The sequence below is a fragment of the Sorex fumeus genome, unplaced genomic scaffold (assembly GCF_029834395.1).
Source record: "Sorex fumeus unplaced genomic scaffold, SorFum_2.1 ptg000098l, whole genome shotgun sequence".
Lineage (NCBI taxonomy): Eukaryota > Metazoa > Chordata > Mammalia > Eulipotyphla > Soricidae > Sorex > Sorex fumeus.
The window spans coordinates 15,208,573-15,235,392 of record NW_026606155.1 but is presented as its reverse complement, the minus strand read 5'-3'; the positions used below and the strand labels follow the sequence as shown (position 1 = coordinate 15,235,392).

General features: G+C 37.3%; 1 protein-coding gene across 1 annotated transcript in view; it reads right to left on the bottom strand.

The window, feature by feature from the left end:
* The window catches only part of CEP128 (centrosomal protein 128), a 512,196-nt gene that overhangs the window by 399,537 nt on the left and 85,839 nt on the right, over positions 1–26,820 (bottom strand). Inside the window, exons 10-12 of the mRNA XM_056134021.1 lie at positions 8,030–8,116; positions 5,800–5,874; positions 2,895–3,027 (exon numbers count right to left, since the gene is read on the bottom strand). Coding sequence (XP_055989996.1) covers positions 2,895–3,027; positions 5,800–5,874; positions 8,030–8,116 — 295 coding nt within the window. The remainder of the gene's footprint in view (positions 1–2,894; positions 3,028–5,799; positions 5,875–8,029; positions 8,117–26,820) is intronic.

Genomic DNA, 26,820 nt, shown 5'->3' with positions numbered 1-26,820 from the left:
TCTCAATATTATCATTTCTGGTGAATCTATATTTCAAAAAGAAATATATAGTCATTAAGTTCCACAAACTAAACCAACACCTTTGAAAAGGCGTTTTCACATTTTTAGAACACATAATATTCCTAATCCATATAAGATTGAGGCAGTTGGGCTTGGGAAAGAATATAGCGGGTCAGATGCTTGCCTTGCATGCAGCCTGGATTCGATACCCAACATGGCACATGGTCCAAACAATGCCAGAAATGATAGCTAAGCACAAAGCCAGGAGTCAGCCCTGAGTACTGCTAGGTGTGCCAAAAATTAAAAAAAAAAAGAAAAAGAAAAAGAATTAAAAAATGAAAGAAAGCTAGTCATATGGCTTATTGCTAGTTCTGCACCATGATTAATTTTGCCACCAATTTCCAAATAGCAAACATACAGAATTTTGAAGATATTGAAAATTATAGAAAATGAAGAAGAGGTTTGCTTCCGATATAGGTAAAAGGACAATACACTCACATACACATTTAAGAACAGAAATAGGAAGCTGGAAAGAATTCTACTACTAATTGTGCTGGCTTTGCCTAAGGCAAAGTGCCATAAGATACACAGTTCTGAGAACTGAAAAACATCAAAACTTCAAGTAGAGAAAACACTGAATTTGCAAACATAAATGATACAGTCAGTGTGAAAGACAGTTTAAAATATTGGGGGAGGAGGACCCTGCAGTAATACTAGAGCCCCAGGATTCCCCAGGATTCTGGGTGGGGCTGACACTTTCGAGGAAGGTGCTAGGCAATGCTGGGCGGTGACAGGGCCACACTTGGCAGTGCTGGGGGAGGCCATGCTGTGTGAGGAATCAAATGTGACTTCCACAAGCAAGACATGGGTTTCAATCCTTTGAACAATCTCCCAGGCCCAGGATGGAATATTACAGAACTAATATACTCTTACTATATGACACAGCAAACATACTCTATCGTATTTATCTTTACTCATAACTGCTCAAAACTTGGAAGCAACCCAAAGTGACACATAGGTGTACTATATGTGGTACAGCTCCAGAATATATTCAAAGCTTTAAAATTTTTTTAAAAAGTACTTAATTAGGGGCTGGTGCAATAGCACAGCGGGTAGGGCATTTGCCTTGTACACAGCTGACCCGGGTTCGATTCCCAATATCCCTTATGGTCCTCCGAGCACCACCAGGAGCAATTTCTGAGTACATGAGTTAGGAGTAATCCCTGTGCCAGGTGTGACCCAAAAAGCAAAAAACAAACAAAAAAGTATTTAATTATAGAAAGACCCAAAATATTCTTAAAGGCATTATTACTAAGTAGAAAAAAATTCTAATCTGCAAATGATACAGGCTCTGTGATTCCAACTATATAAGATCCTGTAACGGGGAAGACTAAGAAGACAGTAAAAAATATCACTGGTCACTGAAAAAGGTTGGGGGGGAGCATGGAAGAGTTATAAATAAACAGGACAGAGAATGCTTAGGGCATTGAAGTTATAATGGTGGATACAAATTACTGCATATTTCTTCAATCCTCTAAATGCATTACTACAAGAATCATCCAAGTGTAAAACCTGGACTTTGTCTAATAATGACATATCTGTATTGTCTGTATCTGTCATCAGTTATAACAAATATACTCTTCTAATTGGGGAAAACTGATAATGAGAGAAACTGTGCATGAGAGCAGAGTGTGTACTGGAAATCTTTGTGTTCAACTTGATACTGTGGTGAACAATTTTTTAAAAATTAAGCCTGTTGTGGGAAAATCTGAGCAAAAGATAATGCCCAACCAAAATACATCTGGACTGTGTATTTAACTATAGTGCTATGCCGCCCTGGGAGGGGAAGGGTGTCTGTCCCTCCGCCTGTGCCCCTTTGTGGTGGCAACATGGTGGCCTGCATCTTTTTGAGCCTAATGAACAGCCAGGTATGAGACTGCATTGACGAGGCACATGGGGCTTCATAGGATAGCGGTGGAATCGGCCCTGCTCCCCACAAGGACAATGCTCCGGGTTGCCACCCTCAAACACCTCCTCCAACTTCTGACCTACCATGATCCCAGAGGCACACATACCAATCTTGGAACCCAGGGGCTTCTGGCAATAATAACTCTAGGTTAATTACTAAAATATCAGAAATCCAAATTCGCGTGGCTGCTATTGTGGCCACACGACATCATATGCTCTTCATAATCAACATTAGAAAACAAATTTTCTAATGATGTCTTTGTGGCAGGTCTGAATGTTGGGGAAAATTCCAAATAACAATGTTGGGTCTTTTGTCATAATATTGAATGTGATCAACGTAGGGAGAGAGTAAAGTGGAAACCTGCCGCACAGGCAGGGGGTGGGTGGGAAGGGGGTATAACTGGGGTTCTTGGTGGTGGAAAATGTGCACTGGTGAAGGGAATGGTGTTTGATCATTATATGACTGACCGAGACTTGAACTGAAAGGCTTTGTGACTGTTTTCACGGTGATTCAATAAAATTAATAAATAAAAAGAAAAAATTAAGCCTGTTACAAGAAGCTGAATGCTAAATAAATCATAACTTTTGAAAAACCTTGTAATAGACTGGAGCGATAGCACAGCGGGTAGGGCGTTCGCCTTACACGCGGCCAACATGGCCGACCCGAGTTCAATTCCTCCGCCCCTCTCGGAGAGCCCGGCAAGCTACCGAGAGTATTCGATATGCCAGACACAGTAACAACAAAGTCTCCAATGGAGACGTTACTGGGCCCGCTCGAGCAAATCGACGATCAACGGGAGGGCCTTTACCTTTTTACCTTTGTAATAGACTAAGAAATAGGCATAAAATTTAAGGAAAGCAATGCTAAGATGGAAGGACTTTAAAAAGTGCTCAAATGCCCGCACATTTATAAATTAGATTTATACCTCTCCTAAACTTCCGGTCATCTCCACGTTCATCCTGATGGTCTAATTGTTGCTTGGAAATATGAGGTACTTGAGGCTGTAACCCTTTTTGATCACCTTCTGCTTTCATAAGTTGCATACGAAGTTCTTCTACCTAAACACATTGTCAAAAATGAGACTTTTCTCAGTTATGAAAGCAGAAAAATAATAACAAATTATTTTCCCAGTGTTATTCCCAAATACTTCTATTGAGCTAGTATAAACAAAAGTTAAAGCCAAATCAATCTCTTCGCTTGCCAAGTACAGCATGAAAGTCCCTTGCTCCATTTCTTATTATTTTCATTCCTTCCACAATAAGTGTCTTATCCCATAGTGTCCACAGTGACATTAAAATGTGGCATTTACTTATACCAAAAAAAAAAAATCTAGTTTGATCTCAGTGTGCTCTGCTAATATTCATCCTAAGTACCTAAATATTTTATATTTTTAGTATTTTTCACTTAATTTCTCTCATGTAAACATGGTTTATTGGCTGGTGAATTCAAGTGAGGTGATCAAGATCTAGCATAATTTTATGTCAAAATACTGCTCAAAACTATACAACATGTGCTGTTGAATGAACCATAAACTTCTTAAAGTCAAGGACTATTTTATTAATCTTTGTCTTTCTTAGAGACTAGCAAATTGCCCATTACACAGGTAGGTTCCCAGTTACCAGTAAGAAATTTGAAATTGACAAAAAGCTTCATGTAAAGTCACAGACATACCTCACTTCCAGTCAGAAAGATATTACAGGTGTAAGGTGCTTGCCTTGCATGAGACGGATCCTAGTTCAATTCCTGGCACTGTATATGTTCCCTGAGTGCCACCTAAAGTGACTCCTGGAATAAGCCCTGACTACTGCTGAGTGTGGCCCAATAACAAAAGAAAGAGAAAGAAAAGGGGGAAAAAAGGAATATGAAAAGTAAAATAAAAGAAAAAGAAATACCATGCTTCTAAAAGTAAAATCAGAAATGAAAAATTGAAGCTCAAAAAATCAAAATTAGGTACGCCCTACTCTTTCTGAGCTGCTTTTTCCCCCACAGAGGCAGGGCGGGATGGGGGGATGGGGGTGGGAGGGACACTGGGATCAGTAGTGGTGGAAAATGGGCACTGGTGGAGGGATGGGTGTTCAATCACTGTATAACTGAAACCCAAGCACAAAAATTTGTAAGTCTACAACTGTACCTCATGGTGTTTCACTAATAAAAATTAAATAAATAAATAAATAAATAAATCAGTATAATCTTAAAAAAATCAAAATTAAAAAAAAAGAACAGAATGCAAAAATAAGATTCAATCAAATATAAATTCTTCCAACATTAACTTCAGGTAACCACTGTCTGCCAATTAATGAATATCTTCTTTTTTTTGTAAAATAGGTGCTAAGATATATTCAGCACTAATTGTCAAAAGGTAATACTGCTTCTAAACATATACAATGCAAAACATCTTTGCCTACTGAGCCAATTATTATGTAGTGAGTTATGTAACACACACCTCAAAACAGGAATATAAAAGTTCAGTTTAAAGGCAGATAATGAGGCTGTTTTAAAACACACATGCCCTTTTATCCAATGTATGTAAAATGTCCATATATACAACTGATCTTTAAATATTAGAAGCACCAAATTCCTATTAAGGGTTAATGGAATGTGAAATGTTGAGTTTTAAAATTAAGCTTTAGCTTTGATTATAAGGGGGCAGTTAGCATCTTGAAAACACAAACATAAGAAAATGACAGACTCAAAGTAACATGTGAAGATATTTTATTTCTTTATTCTCCTCCCTCATCTTCTAGTGCCTTCTTGAAAATTAAGCTCCAGGGAAAATTTACACAAACCAGTCTTACGTTTACATTGGTTAGTTAAGAGAGATAAATCCAGGGCCAGACAGTACAACAGTCAAGATGCTTTCATTGTATGCAGCCGATCTGGGCTCCATCCCTAGCACTGCATATGGTTCCCACAGGATCTGACAAGAGTGATCCCCTGAAAACAAGCCAGGAGTAATCCCTGAGCACAGCCGTGCAACCCAAAATAAAATATCAATATAGATATAGCACTGTAGCACTGTCTTCCCATTGTTCATCGATTTGCTTGAGTAGGCCCAGTAACATCTCCATTGTGAGACTTCTTGTTACTGTGTTTGGCACATCAAATACATCATGGGTAGCTTGCCAGGCTTTGCCGTGCAGGCAAGATTCTCTCGGTAGCTTGCCCGGCTCTCTGAGGGGGGTGGAGGAATCGAACCTGGGCCGACCAGGTCAGCAAATGTCCTACCTGCTGTGCTATCACTCCAGACCAATATAGATATATAGATAGATATAGATATAGATGCAGATGGGTAGATGGATAAATATAGAGATAGAGATAGAAACAGAGACAGAGACAGAGATAGAGATAGAGATAAAGACAGAGATAGAGATAGATAGAGATAGAAAGAGATAGAGATAGAGATAAAGCTGGGGCTGGAGCTATAGTTCAGCGGGTAGGGTGTTTGCCTTGCATGCAGCCAGCCCGGATTTGATTCCCAGCATCCCATATAGTTCCCTGAGCACTGCCAGGAGTAATTCCTGAGTGCAAAGCCAGGAGTAACCCCTGTATATCACCGGGTGTGACCCAAAACAAAACAAAAAAAAAGATATCCTACATCAAAACAGCAATAGCAAGACACACTGCAACAAGAACTTGGGCTGCTGTTGTGTGCAACTCCTTTCTGTGAAACTTCCTGATAGGATTTCAAGTTCTGCTTATGTATGCTAATGTGCATTCTACAGAACAAAATTTACTCTAAACCCATCTTGTTCTCCATTCACAAATGTATTCACAAAGTCCCAATTCTAATTTTATTTAAAAGTAGATTATCAGAGTTTGCAGAGACTTACTTGTCGCAAAAGTGTCTCTCTGCTGCCTTCTGATTGATTCAATAACCTTCGCGATAGCTCCAATTCCTGTTCAAGCTAGAGTTTCAAAAAGAGATAAAGAAAATTGTATAATGGGGCAGAAGACAACCAAATTATTATGGTCACAGTTTAACTGGAGAAAAGTAAAGTCTGGAGAAGATAACTATAGCTAACATGAAAGGCTAGACACCTGGCTATAAACACACATTAATAGTTTCATTAAAATAATGTTATTGCATACTATAAAGTAAACCAGAACTCAGGAGGTCTGGAAGTGAGTCAGTTCCATTTCAACTATGTTTGTTTACAGCTTCTCATCTCTATGTCTCCTCTCTGTCAACTCTAAAATAAGAATTTTATATTAGACAGGCTCCACGATTCTTTCCAGTCCTTAATCATTTTAATCTAAGTTCCATAGCATTTTTTTCTTTAAATTAGTACTTGCAGTGTCGAGAACTGAACTGCAATAAAAATGTCAGTGATCTAATAACTCAATTTCTAGTGTTACCAACGTTATTAATATTTCTAAATTTTTCAACCATGTATGTTCAGAATAAGGATTTAAGATTACTTTGAAAATTGCTATTAGGTAAAAATTCACCAAAAAAATGCCACTTAGGTGACTAAGTACCCATCAAAGTCTGAATGTGCCAGTTTACTTCAAGTTGAAAAATATAATGGAATGGCAACTCGTTTATTAAAAATTCACAGCTCACATATACTAAGACAAGCATGAATTTTGTAACCATAAAATTATGTAAGTGAAGCCATAATTTTATATTAAGATGTTAAGTGCTAAGATTTTAAATTATCCAATATTATCATTTCATCTGAAGAAACTTCCTTCCTATAGTCCTCTAAAAATGTACACATAGTAGTTATCAGGAATGTGGAAGAAAGCAAGTAAATTGATGAAACAGTTATATATTTTTATTAATGCCATGATAACATGACTCTATAGGAGATAAAACTGGGAAGAAATATATATGTACAACAGTCCTCACAAATACATATACATAAAGCTGATGAAAGCAGGAAGAAAAAAAAAGTTCTATGAATTGTAAGGAGGTCAATTTCCTAGTCTGGATTTGCACAGAAATTATAAAAAATATTACCACTGAGGAAAGATGACTAAAGGATACACAGAACCTCTCTGTACATTATATTTTATAATTCCCTATGAACCCACAGCTATTTCAAAATAATCATAGAGGAACAACCACAGAGAATCACAAAAACCATTCAAAAGTATTAACCTGTTGTTTTATTTCTATAAAGAAGTCACACTTCAGTCAAAACTACATCAAAATTAGACCAGACTCATATCAGTCATGATTCCTAGATAATATCAATGGTTTCAAATCCAAAGGGCAAACATGATGGCCTGACAGATTGCTTACAGTCAAGGCATGAAAGCAACATGTAACTTAACATAGGTTAAGGTAAGGTAAAGGCCCTCCCGTCGATCATCGATTTGCTCGAACGGGCCCAGTAACGTCTCCATTGGAGACTTTGTTGTTACTGTGTCTGGCATATCGAATATGTCACGGGGGAGCTTGCCAGGCTCTGCCGTGCGGGCGAGATACTCTCGGTAGCTTGCCAGGAGGCTGTGGCTGACAGAAACAGTGATAAAGAATATCACATAAAAGCAAATTTTCACTTTATTATCAATTACCTTAGGCTCATCCTTAATTAAACTCATTTGAACATTGAGGCATATTTGTTTAACCTCTGAAACCTAATGGCTTTGTAAGTTCAGAGGTGTAAAGAGATTTTTTTTTCAGAGCTGTACTTTTCATAAATATATAAAATATATATTTCAGAAGAATAGATGATTTTTTTTCAGAACTATTCCCATCTTCTATAATGAAATCTATCCAAAATACCCATCCTTGAAACAGCAACACTTTCCTAACCCAGAAGCAAGCCCCAGCTTTCAGTATTCCCCAGTAAGGAACAGAATTGTTTAAATCCTCTGTAGAAAAGGAAAGTGGCCAGGTGGCAGGGTAGCTAACAACTCGTCTTCAGAAAAGGAAAGTGGCCAAGAGTAAGAAGCAGAGCATGGCAGAGCCTTGAGCCAAGGGTGTCCCCATGAAAACATAAGGGCTTCACTGTGTTCTAAGAGATCTCAAGGACACTCTTCAAGACATGCTGTGAAGAGCACTGGGTCCAAACTGCATTACTCCTCAAAGGGTAAATTCCAAAATCTTACTTGGCTCTTCTCGGTTTCAGTTTGTCTTAGCTTATTTTTCATGACTCCATCATTCTCCTCTGCTCTAACTTCTTGTTTCTTCAATGCCTAGAATGAAGGATGAGGGAAAATATCTATTATTACAAAAATACACATAACTAAAACATATTTTCAGGATTTATGAAGAAAACGATGCGAACATGGGTTATGAGTTGTACAAAATCTATAAATGAATTAAAATCTGCTCACTTATTCCAGTTCTAAAATCTATTGAAAGAATCAAAAGCAAGCAATTTCTGAATATTCAAAATTAATTTCTACTTAGCTTCATTTCTGTTTATCACCTTTGAAGTATTTTAGTGTGTATTTAAAGAACTTAGACAACTAATAGTTTTCTTTTATCATTTATAATAATAATAAAAATATTTCTAAATAAATGTAATATAAATATTCTTTCCATTGCAATATTAAAAATTATATGTTCAGCTATTCTGATATATCAAAAATAAGCTTACCATGTTTTCCAAATTCTAAAAAAATTCTCATCAAAGTGTAAGCATTTATCTTTACTAAATAATATTTTTTTCAAAATACATAACTATTTAGCTCTTCATATTATAGTTCACTGAAGAGTTTTGGTGAAATGGTATCACCCCGCCGAACCTCTCTCTTGACATCGATGATCACTTCTTTGTAAAATGGTGAGACCCTGGTAGTGAATCCGTAATACAGCTCACAAAGGAACCTGATGTATTGAGTATGAATGCCCTGATTGGCTAGAGCTTCGATGACCGCTTCCGTCTCAACAGAATCAAAGACCTTCTTTAAATCAATGAATGTTAGACAGAGCAGCATCTTGAACTCTCAAGAAACCTCAATGAGCTTGGTTATCGTGTGGATATGGTCGATCGTGCTTGAATCCTTTGTAGAACCTGGCTTGCTCACATGGTTGTCCTTCATCTAGTGTTCTGACAATCCTATTCAGGATGACTCTAGTGAACAGCTTGTAGATGACAGACAGTAGGCAGATCGGGCAATCATCGATGTCAAGAGAGGGGTTCAGCAGGGTGATACCATTTCACCAGAACTCTTCAGTGCCACACTTGAGAACGTCATGCGATGATGGAATGGGAAGGAATGGGAGTGAAGATAGACGGTCAGCAACTACACCATCTCCGCTTTGCTGATGACATTGTTCTGATAACACTAAACATTAGCCAAGTGGCACAAATGCTGGCCGACTTCAACCGTGAGTGTGGAAAGGTCGGACTCCAGATGAATCTCATGAAGACAATGTTTATGAGAAACAGTCTCGTTCCTGACGTTCCATTCGCTTTCAATGGAACGACCATCTCTGAATGCAACAGGTATGTGTATCTAGGTCGAGAAGTCATCATGATGAATGACCTGGCACCTGAGTTGTGCAGGAGGAAGAGAGCGGCTTGGAATGCCTTCAAGAACATAGAAGAAATAGCTAAGAGGACGAAGAATCTCTGGCTCTGGGCACATCTCTACGATTCAACTGTTCTTCCTGCATTGACATATGCCTTAGAGACCTGGGCCCTACGAAAACAGGAGGAGAACACTATTCAGGTCTCCCAAAGAGGAATCGAAAGACCTATGCTTGAAGTTTCACGCTTCACTTAAATGAGAGAAAGAATCCGGAGTTCTGACCTCCGTCAACGATCTAGAATCAGGAACGCTGTCTCGTTTGCCAAGGCATTGAAAATCAGATGGGCTGTATACGTAATGAGATTTGGAAATGACCACTGGGCTAGAGCCATTACCAACTGGATTCCAGGGGCATTAAAAGACCAGGTGGCTGCTCACCAACAAGATGGTCAGACTACTTCGTCAAGACCTTGAACGATCAGTTTGAGGCTCTTTGTGTTCCTAGAATGAACAGACCCCACTGGGCTACACTAGCATGCAACAGGGACGAATGGAGACATTATTGGCACCTGCTCCAGCAAAACAATCATTAACGGGAAGTCAAGATCAAGTGATCATAGTTCGCATAGAATAAAGGAAATGTTACTTTCTGTAATTTTCTCACTTAGAAAGGATAAATTTCAAAAAACTGCAAAAGGTTTTGTTTTTATAAGAAAAAAAGTTAAGAAAAATTCTATTTGAAACTACTTTTTAAAATATCCAAGAGACATTCCAATTTGTTTGTTTGTTTGTTTTAAGCTAGACATTCATAACATTTAGACACAAAAAGGTACCTGTGTAGAGCCATCCAAATGGAGAAAAACCAAACTGCCAAGAGTTTTTCCCGCTAAGATCTAGTGCTCAATAGAAAAATGATTTTTCAACAAACAGAAAAATACATTAAAATTTTTATGCAGGTCATATTTAGTTTCACTAGTTTTCATATTTAACAAACTTAAGTGCATTTATTATGTGCCAAGCATTATTCTAAGGGATACTAAAATAACTACATAAAATAAAAATGACTTCTTATCCAGGAGATCATACTTCCTTATTCCTAATAGTAAAATAGCAATTAAATTTAAAAGGTACAATAAGATTAAGATAAAAAACAATTCTGGTTTGAGTAATATATTACTTACTGTAATACTATTTACTATGTCCTGGGATTTGTATTACATATGGTAATATCTATATACACATATATATGCAAATAATACATAATTTTTGTTTTGTTTTTTCTGCGCCCACCCTGGCAGGGCTCTGGGCTTACTCTTTGATCTGTGCTCAGGGATCACTCCTGGAGGTACTCAAGGAAACATATATAATGCCAAGGATCAAACCAGGGTCAGCTACAAGCAGGCAAACACTTTAACCCATGTACTATCTCTCCAACCCCAAATAAATAATTTAAACTTTATGATAATTCCATAAATTTATATTTAAGCCTATTCTACCTTTATTACCAAGGGGCTGGAGCGATAGCATAGCGGGTAGGGCGTTCGCCTTACAAGCGGCCAACATGGCCGACCCGAGTTCGATTCCTCCGCCCCTCTTGGAGAGCCTGGCAATCTACCGAGAGTATTCGATATGCCAAATACAGTAACAACAAAAGTCTCCAATGGAGACGTTACTGGGTCCGCTCGAGCAAATCGACGATCAACGGGAGGGCCTTTATTATTATTTTTTTTTTATTCTACCAAAGGGTGAACTGAGTCACAAATTTTTGAATAACTTGCCCAAAGTTATTTACCTGACAGAGACAAGATTCAGGCTACAGCCTATAAATCAATAGTTTTGTTTGTCCATGCTGAAGTAAAAATATCAACATTAAAATGAACTCTTTTAGTTCAAGCACCAAATATCTGTACCTAAGTCATTTTAGGGAAACCCCCTATTTAGTGACTAAATAATTTGGGGTTGCAAGGAAGAACTGAGCTAGGAAATAGGATTCTTCTACCAGTGACAATAATTACACCTTTCTGAATATCAATGACTTGCGTGATATTTATTAAACATGCACAAAACATTTAACTGCTTTTCCAAATGTCTTAAATATATATTATTTTCTCATTGTGTACTGCCTTTTTTAAGATTTACTGACCAAGATTTAATAAAACCTCAGATTATACTAAAAAAGAAAAAATAATAAAATGAACTCTTTTGATATTTATACAGCACCAAATTTTGCATTAATAGAGATCTATAACTACAGAATTGTTTCACTGATAAAACTAAAAGTTTAAGGCTTTTGAGGCTATTACCACATAACTGGAATATTAGTTTCTTGTTGCAGGTGGAATATTTATTTATTCCAATGTAATATATTTAATAAAACACATTTATAAATTTTTTCTGCACAAAATAATCTTAGAAACTTGAAAATTAATGCCTTATCTTTAATCTTTCCAAGCATGCTCAGTTTTTCCCCATCTATTTTTGTATATGTGTATTAAAAAGATATGAAGGAGCTGATATATTTTCAATCACTTTATAAAATTTTGAATTACACTACTCCTCAATATTATCAGTTGACCTAATTTTTTTTTAACTTACTCAGCTATCCATTCAACATTTTGTCAATCACTGAAAACTAGCCTGGATTTTCCAAGGAGAACAGGTTAGGGAGAATACTTCCTGGAGCAGATGATAAGTTTCATCAAACTATTAATGATCTCTACTTCCCCCTTCAAGTTCCTAAACAGATGCCATTCCCAAACCAGGGTGCAGTGAAGGTTCACCTCTGCTCTGAGGTCATTTGAGGCCATAACCATCATCTAGCTAAGAGAATGTATACCGAACACAGTAAAAGCACAGTAACCACTTTCCTCCAAAGATAGGACAGAATCAACCTTTCTAAATCCCATCATGTTAGTTTTTTCTTTAGGAAAAAAAATTTTCTAAGTTTTCTCTTTTGTGTTTTTGGTTTTGTTTTTAGGGGGACTAGTTCTTTGTTTTTCATTTGTTTGCTTGTGCTTGTTTGTTTTGGTGTGTGTGTTTGTGGTGGGGGGGGGAGGCGGATAGGGGAGAAGATGGGGTAGGGTTTGGTTGGGAGGTGCCATGGGCCACTTCCAGCTCTGTGCTTAGAATTGCTTCTGGCAGTGTGTGTGTGTGTGGGGGGGGGGAGGGATATAGAGGGGATTGTGGTGCCAGGAATTGAACCCAAGCCTCTTGCATCTAATGCCTGTACTGGCCAACTGAGGTATCTCTTCTGCCCCCAAATGGATTTATTTTAATTCTTACTATTTTGAAGTACCGCATGCTAAACAATTGTGCCACTGGGATGGAGCGACAGCACAGCAGTAGGGTGTTTGCCTTGTGCACAGCCAGCCTGGCCGAGCCGGGTTCGATTCCTCCTCCCCTCTCAGATAGCCCAGCAAGCTACTGAGAGTATCTCGCCAGTGGCAAAGCCTGGCAAGCTGCCCATGACATATTCAATATACCAAACACAGTAACAACAATTCTCAAGATGAAGACATTACTGTGCCCGCTCAAGCAAATTGATGAAAATGGAAGGATAGTGGTACAGTGGTACTATTTGGAAATAATTTTATGTTTACAGCACTGTTATCTAGTTCAGAGTTTCCCTATACCCTTTATCTCTTACCCTAAAATTGATCTTACAAAACCATTATTTTTGTTAAAATCAAGAAAGTAATGTCAGATTCTGCCACCTCTACAGGCCCACATCCTCTTCTGGTTTCATCCTCCAAGTGAGGATGACCTCTCAACTAATACCCCTAGGACCTTGAATAAACTAGAGGTGGGTGCCTATCCCTTCCCTTTCACCAGGGCCCTGGCCACCTCTACACCTGATTCTACTATGCCTTCAGACCCACATCACCATGCCCATAACACTATTCACTTTCCACCATTCACATGTTTCCCACTGTACACTTATACTTCCTGCAATGAATTCACAAACCTGGGGGTAGATCTAGTTGCCACCAAGGACATCATGCTATTAACATTTTATTACTAACTTTGCTCATCTGTCCCACAAAACAACCCTCACATAGGCAGCAGTGGGGCCGAGGTGATAATACGGCGGGTAAGGTGACTGCCTTATATGCAGTGAACCCAAGTTTAATGTCTGGCATTAAAGCAGTGCTTGGAGTGAGCAGAGCCAGGAATAAGCTCTAATACTGCCAAGTACTTGTGCTCTGATCTAGGAAGGAAGGAAGGAAGGAAGGAAGGAAGGAAGGAAGGAAGGAAGGAAGGGAGGGAAGGAGGGAGGAGGGAGGGAGGGACGGAGGCAGGCAGGCAGGCAGGCAGGGAGTGGTGGTGTTAAGAAATCATACAGCCTTGACACATATCCTTCTTTCTCAGAGGGAGCATAACATGATGCTCACCATAACCATGCCACCGGGCCCCATGCCAGGCTGTTTCACTTGGGCACCTCAGTGAGAGCCCTCCCCACCCCAAGAGACCCAGCCCTTGCAACTGAAAGTCTCCAGAACCCAATCTCCACCATGCTCAAGGCCGCTCTCCACATGCTTGGGTGGAGCCTTACCCAAGAGTGAACCTATTCCTGAACAGTTCATACCACACACCCTACACATTCTCCAAGAGTACCACACCACATTTCATGGGATTCACAGAAGTAGGCAACCAATCTTAGAGGGAAATATAGATATATATTTTCTACAGATATATATATATATACAAAAGAACACAAGTCTCAATCTTTAACAACATGCTAGTGATCTCTTATAGAAGATCTTAATGACCTTTATCAAAATAGAACAATCTTTACACTCTCTCATCTAAGGGTACTTTTTTGTAGCATCTTCAGCGGTTTTTCATAACAAACAATACAAAATACATTATTTTGGTTCTACTTTGGGACAGGGATTGGGTTTGGGATGGAAACAACCGAAATATGGTGGTAGGAAGGTGTAGTGGTGGTGGGATTAGGGTTTGAATATTAAACATAATAAAATATTGTGAAATATCCTATAATATAAAAAAATTAAAAAGAGAAATCATACAGTCTTGCTTAATCCTCTACTTGCTGTCCTACCATCCCAAGTAAGGCTAATTTCCAGCTGGTGTCACTGGACCATTTGGGAATGGGAGGAGAAAACCCTCCCTACCAGCTGGGTCCAGTAGCCTCCACAACAGACTGTACAATATTAAGGGTTCATACCACAGCTTCACATATAAGCTTTACACATAAGCAGCCACCCAACAAATATTCAACAAATTACATGTTCACAGTTATTCTTCCTGTCATTCTGTAAAAATGGGCAGAGAACATACTGAGAGCAATCTCCAGATTAATCCCTCAGCATCTTCTGGTGGGAGGGGTGGGGGGGAGAGGGGAGGGGGAGGGATACCTACAAAGACTCACCCTCAGGACAGCAATAACACTAGAAAACCAATGGGGAAAACACAAGGGTGTTCACCAAGCTCAAGGAATGAAAACACTAAAAACATAAATGTACTGTCATTAATGACACTATGATGAGGATGTTCATTGAGTTCAAAGAAACAATAGAACAAGCAGTCAGTAAAGAAAGTATGAGAGTAGATATGAAATAAACTAGTACAGTCAAAAAAAAAAGAATAGGGTGATATAAAGAAAAAAGTCAAAACAAGTGCTGAACAGCAAAATAACAGCTGAGCAAATGATCAAGAAGCTCCAAGATGAGAGGAAGGAAACCAATAAGAAACTAGAAGATGGAAAATAATCGGAAAATAAATGACCATCATACTAGCGAACTGTGAGATGAGTTCAAAAGGAACAATATAAGAATCATCGGAGTTCCTGAAGAATTCTGATGTTCGTGAACTTCATGTTCTGGATAACATGAAGGCAAAAGCAATGAACAAACAACAGAAATCATCAATAAGAACTTCCCATAGCTGAAGAAAACAAGCACTGAGATCCAAGAGGCCCAAAGGGTCCCAGTGAAAACAGACCCAATAGGAAAACTTTGTCACTGTCACTGTCACTTTCCTCCCGTTGTTCATCAATTTGCTCGAGCGGGCCCAGTAATGTCTCCATTGTGACACTTGTTACTGTTTTTTGACATATCAAATACATCATGGGTAGCTTACCAGGCTTTGCTGTGCAGGCAAGATACTCTCGGTAGCTTGTAGGGCTCTCCGAGAGGGGCAGAGGAATCGAACCCAGGTCAGCCAGGTCGGCTGCGTGCAAGGCAAATGCCCTACCCGCTGTGCAAAAAAAACTCTATTATGAGCAGCTGTGTAAATCACCGTTGTCTCTATAAACATTACTGAGAAATAAAAATAAAATAGTTTTAAAAAATAAAATAATGATTAGGACTGGAGAGACAGCACAGTAGTAAGGGCACTTGCTTTGTATGTGGCTGAGCCAGGTTCAATCCCCAACATCCCATATGGTCCCACAAGCACCACCAGGAGTAATTCCAGAGTTCAGAGCCAGGAGTTACCTCTGAGCATCGCTATATGTGGCCAAAAAATTAAAAAATTTTTAAAAAAGACTTGTTTTCTCTTACAACTGCTTTTCTCTGCTCACCAAAAAAAAAGCAATCCATTAGGCATTCAACGCAGAAAAAAGAAAAGAAAAGAAAAGAAAAGAAAAGAAAAGAAAAGAAAAGAAGAGAAATCATGCAGCAGCTTAACTTGTATATAGCCTAAAACTGTAGCCAGAGGAGAGTCACAGCCAAAGTGGCATTAAAAGTATCCCTATAATCTACATTAAGCCACAAAATCACAACTAAGAAACAGCAAAACCTTGCTTGGAGAGAGTAAAATGGAAATAAAGAGTAGCATTCAGTCTAGTTCCTAAAAGAACTCCCATGGGGGCTATCTTCAAAGATTCACACTCAAAGCCCAGCAACACAAAGGAGAAGTCCATAGAAGCCCACCAGTGCTCAGGGAATGAAGGTAATAGCTCAGAGCTCTACCAGTACCACAGAGCTCTGTAACCACTCAGATAATATCAGTCACTGTGATGAGGATGAGCGCAGAAAAGCAATGGTGCAGGCAGTCAATCAAGCACAAGAAAGCATGAGAGACAAAATGAGAAACAGAAAATGGGAGAAAGTTTGAGAAGAAATGCACAGCACAAAAAAAAAAAGAGTTCAAGAAGAGCAGTATAAGGATCAGAGGGGTCCCTGAGGAACACGAAGAGAAGTAGTCATTGAAATTATAAATTAGAATTTTCCACAGTTGAGGAGGCAGGCACCTAGATTCAAGAGACCAGAATGGTTTCAGTGAAAATAGACACAAATAGCAAAAAATCCAAGAACACTGCAATCAGAATGACAAAAGTCAAAGATAAAGACAGAATACTGAAAGCAGTAGAAAGAACAAAGGAATTCACCCTAGATTCACTCACAGGAGATCTACCGAATGAGACTATATAGGCCAGAAGAGAATGGTGGAATATAGTAAAAAATAAAACCTCTACCCAATAGTTGTTCTCTTATTCTCCCAGTTGGTGCTATTCTACCAACTGGAAACCCTTTCTTGTTGCCATACATCTTGTCCAACATCATTGGTTTGTTTCTTTACAATGTGCGGATCTCCCATGTGCCCAGTCTTGTAAATCTTCCTGCGTTATGCAAAAACAATTTCCCTCTATTCCATTTCTCACTTTTGCATACCTATACAGATAACCATATACTACATTTCCTATCCAAAAGAAATTATCGTGATCTGTTATAAAATTATACCTATTAAAAATTTCTTCTTGAAAGGCATCTCTATTTTCTTTTCAAATCCAAGTTTCATTTTTGGAAGTTAGATGAATTTCTTTTAAAAAAATTTTTTTTGTTCTTGTGGATACCTAAAACCTTGCAATAAAATGTTCCTTCATCTTCACAATCAACTTTCAACATCTGACCAGCCATTTAATATACTGTTTTTCAAAACAATTTATTTTCTATTATGCCTCTATGTGTACATAAAATATTTAATTATCAAATTAATTTAAATATTTTATAACTAAATATTTCATTATCATCCAAGTCTTCCTTTCCTGTACAGATATGTGTTACAAAATTTAGTAAATAAGAACTTAAATTCTACTCTCTTCATCAAAAAGAGAAAAGATATAGTGAGCAACTTAAAGCACATTAATATATTTCAACTATGTCACCTAAAAATTCTATCAGCCTGAAGTTATTTCCACTTTCAACACACCATGATTCAGTAAATAAATAACCGTAAGTGCAAATTCTAGTCCAGAATATTGAACCTATTTTCTCCATCAACTAGTTTAAAAATGAAAACCAAAGAAACAAAAGCTAATTCTTAAGACCTTACAACACAGAGATTAATGTGCTTCAAACTTCTAGAGATAATAATCAGAAAGAATCATCTAAAATGAATCAAAATTACAATCCATTTCTTTAAACCTTAGTAAAGAACTTTAACTGATCTCCCTTTTTCTACATGTGCAAGGCTGTGCAGGATTTCTTTTCCATTTGACTTAGATCAAGCAACTTAGAATTAAATTAAAACTGACCCAGTAAAGGCAGCTATAAAAAGAGAAAGAAAATCACATGCCAATGAATTTCTATTACTATGTTATTTTGCCCTTTAGAGCTTATTTTTTTTCTTAAAAGCAGTTTAGCTATAAAGCTATCATGTGCTTGCTCCAGCATTCAGATTGTCTTTTACATGTTTAAGATCACAGCAACAACACAGCCTTAATAGAGGGTCCCTGGGGCTTATTTAAATCTTTAATAACAACAATTTTCCTTCTTTTCCTTAAGTGTGCCTATTTCCATTAAAAAGACTAACATATTGAGAATTGTACTAGTGCAGTTCTTCAGTAGTAGAGAACTCTGAATTTTTTACAGTTGTGATTCTTTTAAAAAATAAAGAAACCTGCAGTTATTCCTTTTAGAGAGTAGGAGAAAAGCGAAAATGAAAAATATTTGTAGAGTTTCACCAAACTTTGAAAATAGCCCTGTTTATCAAGAGACTCTAAAAAAAAACAATAAATTGAAAAATGTCGAACAAATAAGGAATTAAAAGGTCTTTGTCCACCTGAAATGGACCAGCAAGTTTGGGTAGGAAAGATAGAGGTGGACTGAATTAAAGATCCACATTTTAACTCACAGCACTCACACTCACTACATCTTCCAGAAATGAAAAAAAAAAAAACATAAGTAAGCTATCCTGTCTCATCCTAATTAATCAGCAGTGCTATGATTACATGCCTGTGGTCACAAGAGCAAGAACATGTAGATGATTCACTGGCAAACAACAGGACTACATAAAAACAAGTCTGGGTTCTTATCAAACTATAAATCAGTCACATTAGACTTATGAGTAAAACTTTCAGGGCAGATTTTTTTTCTAGTAACAACAATAATAAAAGAATAAAGTCATGTCACTGGGAATTAGGTGTTTTTTTTTTAAATTTTATTAATGAGACACCATGAGGTATAGTTGTAGACTTATAAATTTGTGCTTGGGTTTCAATTATACAATGATCAAAAACCCATCCCTCCACCAGTGCCCATTTCCCACCCGCCCCTGATCTTTAGATTCCTTTTTGCTGTTGCTGCAATGTCGGGGGGTCACTCCTGGCCAGAATCAAATAGAAGAATCCCCATGACCACTCTTGGTGCATGTGGACAGCCCTGAAGACTGAACTCACAGCTTCATACATGCAAAGCTTCCAGGCACTGAGCGATCTCCCAAAACCCCCTTACAATATATATTTTTAAAGGTTTTATTTTTCCTTAGAGAAGTTTAAGGTTCTCAGAAAAATTGAGATTATAGTAAAGCGAGTTCCTATATTTAAGCTGCCCCTATAGTTGCATAGCCTCTCCCATTTTCGACATCCCAAGAGAGAGGTACGTCATCTACAAGCCCAACAATGACACATCCTAACCACTCAAATTTCAGAGTTTGCCTTAAGTTTCACCCATGGTATTGTAAAATTTATGGCTTTGATAGTGTATCCATCATTATAATCTATCACAGCATTATTTTCACTGCCTGAAGAATCCTTTCATTCCAAATATACATTCCTCTTCTCCCATTTCAGCTTCTGGTAGCCAGTGATTTTTTTTTTTTAAAATGGTTCCACAGTTTTACCTTTTCCAGAATGTCATTACAGTTGAAATAATACAGCCTGCAGTCTTTTCATATTAGCTCCTTTCATTTAGTAATATGCGTATAAGATTCTTCTATATCTTTCCATGCTTCATAGCTCATTTGACATACTTTATTTTTTTTATTTAATCATTTTTTTTATTAGTGAAACACTATGAAGTACATTTATAGACTTATAAATTTTTGTGCTTGGGTTTCAGTTATACAATGATCAAGTACCCATCCCTCCACCAGTGCCCATCCTCCCCCACCACAGGTCCTAGCATCCCTCCCACCCCCCATCCCTCCCCCGCCCCATCCCACCCTGCCACTGTGGCAGTGCATTCCCCCTTGTTCTCTCTCTCTTCTTTTGGGTACTGTGTTTTGCCAGAGAGGCATTGAGTGGCAATCATGTTTGGTCTATAGACTACTTTTAGCATGTCTCTCCCACTATGGGAGGGTCTTCACAACACCCTTGATTTGGTGCTCTCTTCTCTATCTGAGCTTCCTTTTCACCTAGCACATGTGGCTGGCCTTCAAGTCATGGAGCAAATTCCTGGTACTAATCTGAGCCATTCCTGGGTGTTAGTCTCCCGTTTTGTTGCTTTATGTTCCCCAGATGAATGCAATCTGTCTGTGTCTATCCCGCTCTTTCTGACTCATTTCGCTTAACATGATACTTTCCATGTAGTACCACTTGGACATACTTTATTTTTTATAAATAAATTATTCATGTAGGTACAAAATAGAAGTCAGCGCAAAAATATTTTGAGCATCACAATATGATATTGTGATGCAAAGTAAAACACACTACAGAAGTTACTAGTCATCTATATTTCTACATATAAAAAAACTTTTTTAAAATTTTATATTTTAGAGCATTACAAAGCCATTCATGATTGGATTTCAGTCAAACAGTATTCCAATACCCATCCCAGCATCAGTGTCCCCAGGTTCCCTCCCATCACCCCCCCAACTCCTCAACCTCTGCAGCATACTTACATAAAACTTTTAAGTTTAAAAGATACCTGTATTTAAAATAAAGTGCTTCAAGAGCAGATATAGTATAGTGAGTAAAACACTTCCCTTGAATGCAGCTGGCCTGGGTTTCAACACCAGCATCCTGTATGGTCCCCAGAGCCAAGGGAGTGATTCAAGAGGGAGGAAGGAAAGAAGGAAGGAAGGAAGGAAGGAAGGAAGGAAGGAAGGAAGGAAGGAAGGAAGGGAGGGAGGGAGGGAGGGAGGGAGGGAGGGAGGGAGGGAGGGGAGAAAATTTCATAGATACTAAAAATGTATAAAACATTATTATGTGAACTTCACTGCAATTTTTTTGTCCACACCCAGCTGTGGTCAAGGCTTACTTCTGGCTCTGTGCTCAGGGATTACTCCTGGTGGTGGTTCAGGAGACCCTATAGGATGCTAGGGATCAGCCTTCTGCAAAAGACGTATCTTCCTGAACTATCTTGCTTGTAATTTTTTAAGATAAAAAAGTAGTATCTATTTTCAAAATTCATCTTTTGAAATCTCTGAAACCATTAATAGAATATCCATGTTTTGAAAAAGAATATATACATGTATAATAAAGCAAGATTTTTCTGCTCTGAACAGTACTACTCATTTAAATTAATATAGACTTTATTTCTGTCAAGTTCCGTGAATTTCTAAATTTTGTTTTTTCCTAAATCAAGTTAGAGATTCCTCCCACATGAGAACTAGCTAAAGTCATGGAAAATGTTAGCCTTTAAATTCATCCAATTGGGGATTATCTTTGCCAACAAAAACCAAACCAAAACAAAAAAATTAAGTTTCTTTTCAAGTCAGAAAACAATGCAATCATATTCTAAATCCCTGAACCAATATCTAACTCAAAATAGCTAGACGGATTCTATTTACGTTGCTCAAAAATATTATTTTTTAGTCATAAGCAAGTAATGAGAATTTTACACCTATGTCTACAATTGGGGGAGGGACCTTTATAAGTGAAATTTGAGTGTACTATAGAAGCACAAAGAGAATCCAATATTGATCATTATCTTTAAGTCACCTGAGAGGTTTTGGGGATACAAAAGTAAGGAAGAATCTCTAAAATGTACATAGCAGGTTGTGTTATTTGCATTTATCAGACAAAAGCGAGAGTCATAAGACGCAACCATTCCTATTTTTCATAAAATAGAATATAACATCAAGTCACTGTCACTGTCCTCCCATTGTTCATCAATTTGCTCGAGCGGGCCCAGTAATGTCCCCAATTTGAGACTTATTGTTACTATGTTTGCCATATCACGTCATAGGTAGCTTGCCAGGCTTTGCCTTGTGGGCGAAATACTCTCGGTAGCTTGCCGGGCTCTCCGACAGGGGCAGAGGAATCAAACCCAGCTCAACAAGGCTGGCTGCACGCAAGGCAAACGCCCTACCACTGTGCTATCGCTCCAGCCCAACATCAAGTATCATAGCTAAATTGGTATTATTTCTCATTGAAATTATAATAATGTACTATAAATGACACCTGAATTTTTGAAATATGACACTTGAAACTTCTTTTTAACAAAAGCCTACATATCTCTTCCCTCTCTTCATATGATAAAGCATTTATTATTTCAGGAACTCACTGGAGCTCATACAGAATTTTAATTGTGGGTATTTATGGTGATAAACTATTTTTATCACTTACTAAACTATTTTCCACAATGAATAAGTAAACAATAATTCTACATGTCTATGTCCATATTTATGGAGTTTGTCACAAGTATTCCGTACTATTAAAATGACAATAAAAATCTCTCAAAAGTGAAATCTCCATTAACCAGCAACAGTATTTCATCCCATAAATGATATTAAATTTGCCAAACTGTAAAACAAAATCTTAATTGCTGCCTAAAAAGTTGGTAGGTTGAAAAATCATACAAGTCTCTTGACTTCTTTAATTCAAAAGAAACAATAGTAATGAGTATTTTCCCTAAAATGCCATTGTTTTTACTGGAATGGATTATATTTTTATGCAATCTTTTACTTAATAAAAAATCTTGCAACTAAAGTTAAATGTGAACCCAACAAGTGCATTTTCCAGGATTTCTTTTAAAAATCAAAGAGCAAAGGCGCTTAGTGGAGGGTCTGTTTTTATCCAAGTAGTTTCCTCTCCAGAAAGAAACCCAGTTTTATTAGAAATCCTAGAGCAATAGGATCCTTCATTTGACTTTCTAAACGTAAGACCACAGAGTTAGAATTGTTGACAAACACAAGATCATAGATAATTATGGAAATTTAATTTAGAGTTTCTCAAGTTTTATATGTATTTGAGCGAATGCCCTCTAAATATACAACACCTTTCATTGTTCTGAGTAAAAGGATGTAATTCTACGCCTTGGGATTTGGTAGGGTTTTTTAAATATTTTCTAAACAAAATAAAACAGTAACAAGTCAATGAATAAGTCTATCTGTAGCAGAGTAGTCTTTGTTTACACAATATTACTATGCACTCTGCAGCTACCCAATAAATATTAATTGATAATGATGGAAGAGTTTTATAAACAGATAGTCTAGAACAAAATCACTAGAAATGTAGATGGAAACACTGCACTCTTCAAGAAAAGCACAAAGTAGAAATTAAACAAGTCCTCAAACTCAGAAAATTTCAGCTCACTGTTCGGCAGCTGTTCAGTCAACAGAACACATAGCCATTTTTCTTCATCATCATAGCATTAACAGCATTAAATGTCTATTTGCATATGGTACTATACAAAGAGAATAGCACAAATTTATGCGAGCCTAATTTGTTTTAATTTACAATGACAATATTGGCAAGAACAAATAAGTATCCATAGCAAAATAAGCATGACTAAACAATTCTTTGAAATCTAGTTTTGCCGTATGAACATAAAATGTGTCTGACTAAAATATAATACACAGAAATAATAAAAACACTTATTTATAATATAAAAATCAACTATTTACATATTGAATCTATGATCTGTATGCAAAAAATATACAAATACGCACACATATGCAATAGAACAAGAGAAATAAAGAAGTGAAAAATTATAATGGGCATAATAAACTAAATGACTCTTCAAGAAACCAGAAAGCAAATACAATGAGGAAGAAAAAGCACAGAGAGATGAAAAATTATAATGGACTAATTGTAATAAGGGTAGTATCAGAGAAGCTACAATTTATCAAAATCTTCCTAAAGCACATAAGTTTTTCTAAAACACTTGAATAGCAAAAAATAATAAGCTAGTATGCAAAGAAGTTTAAAGATATTAAAAAATGGTGAGGAGGGGCGGTAAAAGCAAAATGTGGATTAGAAGCACTTAATAATAAAATAGTCTTGGATGGTATTTCTTATTAAAGTAACAGGCCTAAGAAGATATGGAATGTGTTAATTATATAGAAATGAGACTAAGAATTTCAGGACACATCATCTTACAGAACTGTACCCTTCAAGGAAATATAGAGGCCTTAACTAGCATATTAATAGTTGTATGTCACGTCTTTGTAATTTAGAAGCTATTTCTATATCTTAAAAAAATCATTTATTCAATAATAAGTCCCTAAAATAACACAAAAAATGGAAAAGTTCTTAATTCAGCTAGTTGTCTATTGTATCCTGAAGTCCCTGGTCTCAGCACAGCAGCTGGGTCCCAGTAGGTACATGATATCACTGCCTAGTAACTTTCATATATAGTTTAGAAAACGTAGTATGCAAAAATCATTCATTCATCAAACACCTATCAAGGCTCTGTTCTATGTCATACAATTGCCAGAGTTACCAGAATGAAAGCAATGAACAAAACCTACTAAGCACCTATCATCATAGAGTCTCCTTTCTGGTCAGCTCAGACAGATGACATCTAAAGAAAAGCATTATACAAAAAGACAAGAAGAGCAAGAGAGAGAGAGAGAGAGAGAGAGAGAGAGAGAGATAAGGGACTCACAAGAGAAAGGGGGCCTTTTTTTTAAAGGATAGTTAATATCCTTCCTGAAGTACAGCTTGCATGACATAAAGCAATGCAACTGTTTTCAAAATTGAAAATTCCTAACTTTGCAAACATAAAGAATAAATGCTCACAAGCAGAGGGGGGTCTGACATGTCCAAGAAAAATGAAGTAGCCCTGAGTAAAGGAACTAGAGTGGGCAAGAGGAAGAAAGATAAAACATTACGGTGAAAGATTATGCAGGAACCAGACCAAGAAGCCTTTGCAGACAGGGATTTCAGACCTCATTCAGAATGTGACGGAAAAGGCAGCTCAGATAGAGAAGGGACACCAAGCAGAGGATGTTTGGAGGATTTGCTCAGGATGCGAAATGCGTGCTGGAAGTAGACTATAGACAGAACATGATGGCCACTCAAAACCTCTATTGCAAACTACCACATCCTAAAGGAAAGAGTGAGCAAAAGGGAATGCCCTGACACAGAGGCAGGATGGGGTTGGGGGGATGGAGTGTGGGGGTGGGAGGGCAACTAGGATCATTAGTGGTGGAGAATGGGCACTGGTGGAGGGATGGGTACTCGATCGTTGTATAACTGAAACCCAAGCATGAAAATTTGTAAGTCTACAACTGTACCTCATGGTGTTTCACTAATAAAAAAAAAAAAGAAAAGAAAAGAAATAGAAAAATAAATACATAAATAAATATTTTTTTTAAAAAAAAAAGAAAGAAAATACTGAAAAGTACGAAAGAACAATGTGGTGTTACTTGACTCCATAGGAAATAGACTGCAAGCAGGTGAGAACAAAAGCAAGGAAGCCACACCACGGCACTTGCCTGGAAGAGACAATGGCATCATGGTAACAGATGAAAGCGTTAGTATGGAGGAGATGAAAATATATATGTTTTATATATATTTGAAAATATAAATTGGTTTGGGGCCACATTGAGCGGTGTACAGGGTTTATTCCTGGCTCTGAACTCATGGCTCACTCTGGACATGGTTTGGGGAACCAGATGGGGTGCAGGGGATTAAACCATGACAACCATATATAAGACGGGTACCCTGCTTGTTGTACTATATTTTTGACTCCAAAAAATCTTTTTTAAAGAAAGCTCAGAGAACTAATGATAGACTGGATGGAAAGAATGAGATAGGTGGAGAAGACAGAAACACTGTGGAAACATTAAAACAAAAATTAGATATACAATTAAAATAATTTTATTATCAGAATGAGTAACCAAAATTTTTTTGCTTTTGCTTTTTGGGTCACACCCAGTGATGCACAAGGGTTACTCCTGGCTCGTGCACTCAGGAATTACTCCTGAAGGTACTCGGGGGACCATATGGCATGCTAGGAATCGAACCCAGGTTGGCCATGTGCAAGGCAAATGCCCTATCCACTGTGCTGTTGCTCCAACCCAGTAACCAACTTTTAAAGAAGAAATAAATCATATAAGTTACTTAGTAGAAGAAACCACATAGAGTATGAGGCCTGATACCTTCAGTACAAGTTTATAGGTCAGCAGGAGAAAGGGGGGGGAAAAATGGAGCTCCAGAGAACCAAGCCTACCTAGGCTTTGCAACTGTGAGTCACAGCATCAATTAATTTGATGCCCATCTAATACTGACATAGTTAGCAATGCTTCAGAATTTTAATCTCAGGTAATAAACATGAAACATCCTCACTGCCACATAAGCTCCATCAATAACTACATAGTAAGGTTAAGCTACGCATACTGCTTCAACTTGAACATAACATAGAGAAATGGCAGCAAAACCTAAGCAGCTTTTCATTTCTTTCAAAATAAATAATTAAGTCTGCAGCTTCAGTATGATAAAAAGCATCCAGGGTAAAAAAATATAAATGTAAATTAGCTACAAATGCAATGAGTCATAATAGAGCTATGAAAATGCTTCCCCATTAAGTAAAGAAAAACAAACAAGCAAGATTAGCCAAAGGAAGAACAAACAGAATTAGAATACCAAGACAAAATTATTATAACCGGGTTGGGTAGACAATAGGATGCAAAAGCAGTGGTTCACTCAAAAAAAAAAAGGTAATTGCAAAAAAGGCTGGATCCATATGAAACAATGATATAAAGGAAACATCTTAAAGAATCTTTTCTTAATTTTATAGATTAGAAATATGAAATGTAGAATAGGGCATGAAAATATATACTAGTGAAGTAAAACTCTCATAAAATTACAGTCTTATTGTTTTAAAAAGGTTTTTCCACAGAAGTGACAGGGAGAAAGGGAGGAAAGAAGAATGAAGCCATAATCTTGAATAGGAAGCATGAAAGAAATCTTAATAAAAATGCACAGAAATTAGAAGTTTCAGTTTAAAATAGCACAGATGTCTTAACATAAATTACTCAACATGTCACCTTTAATTTTTCTACAG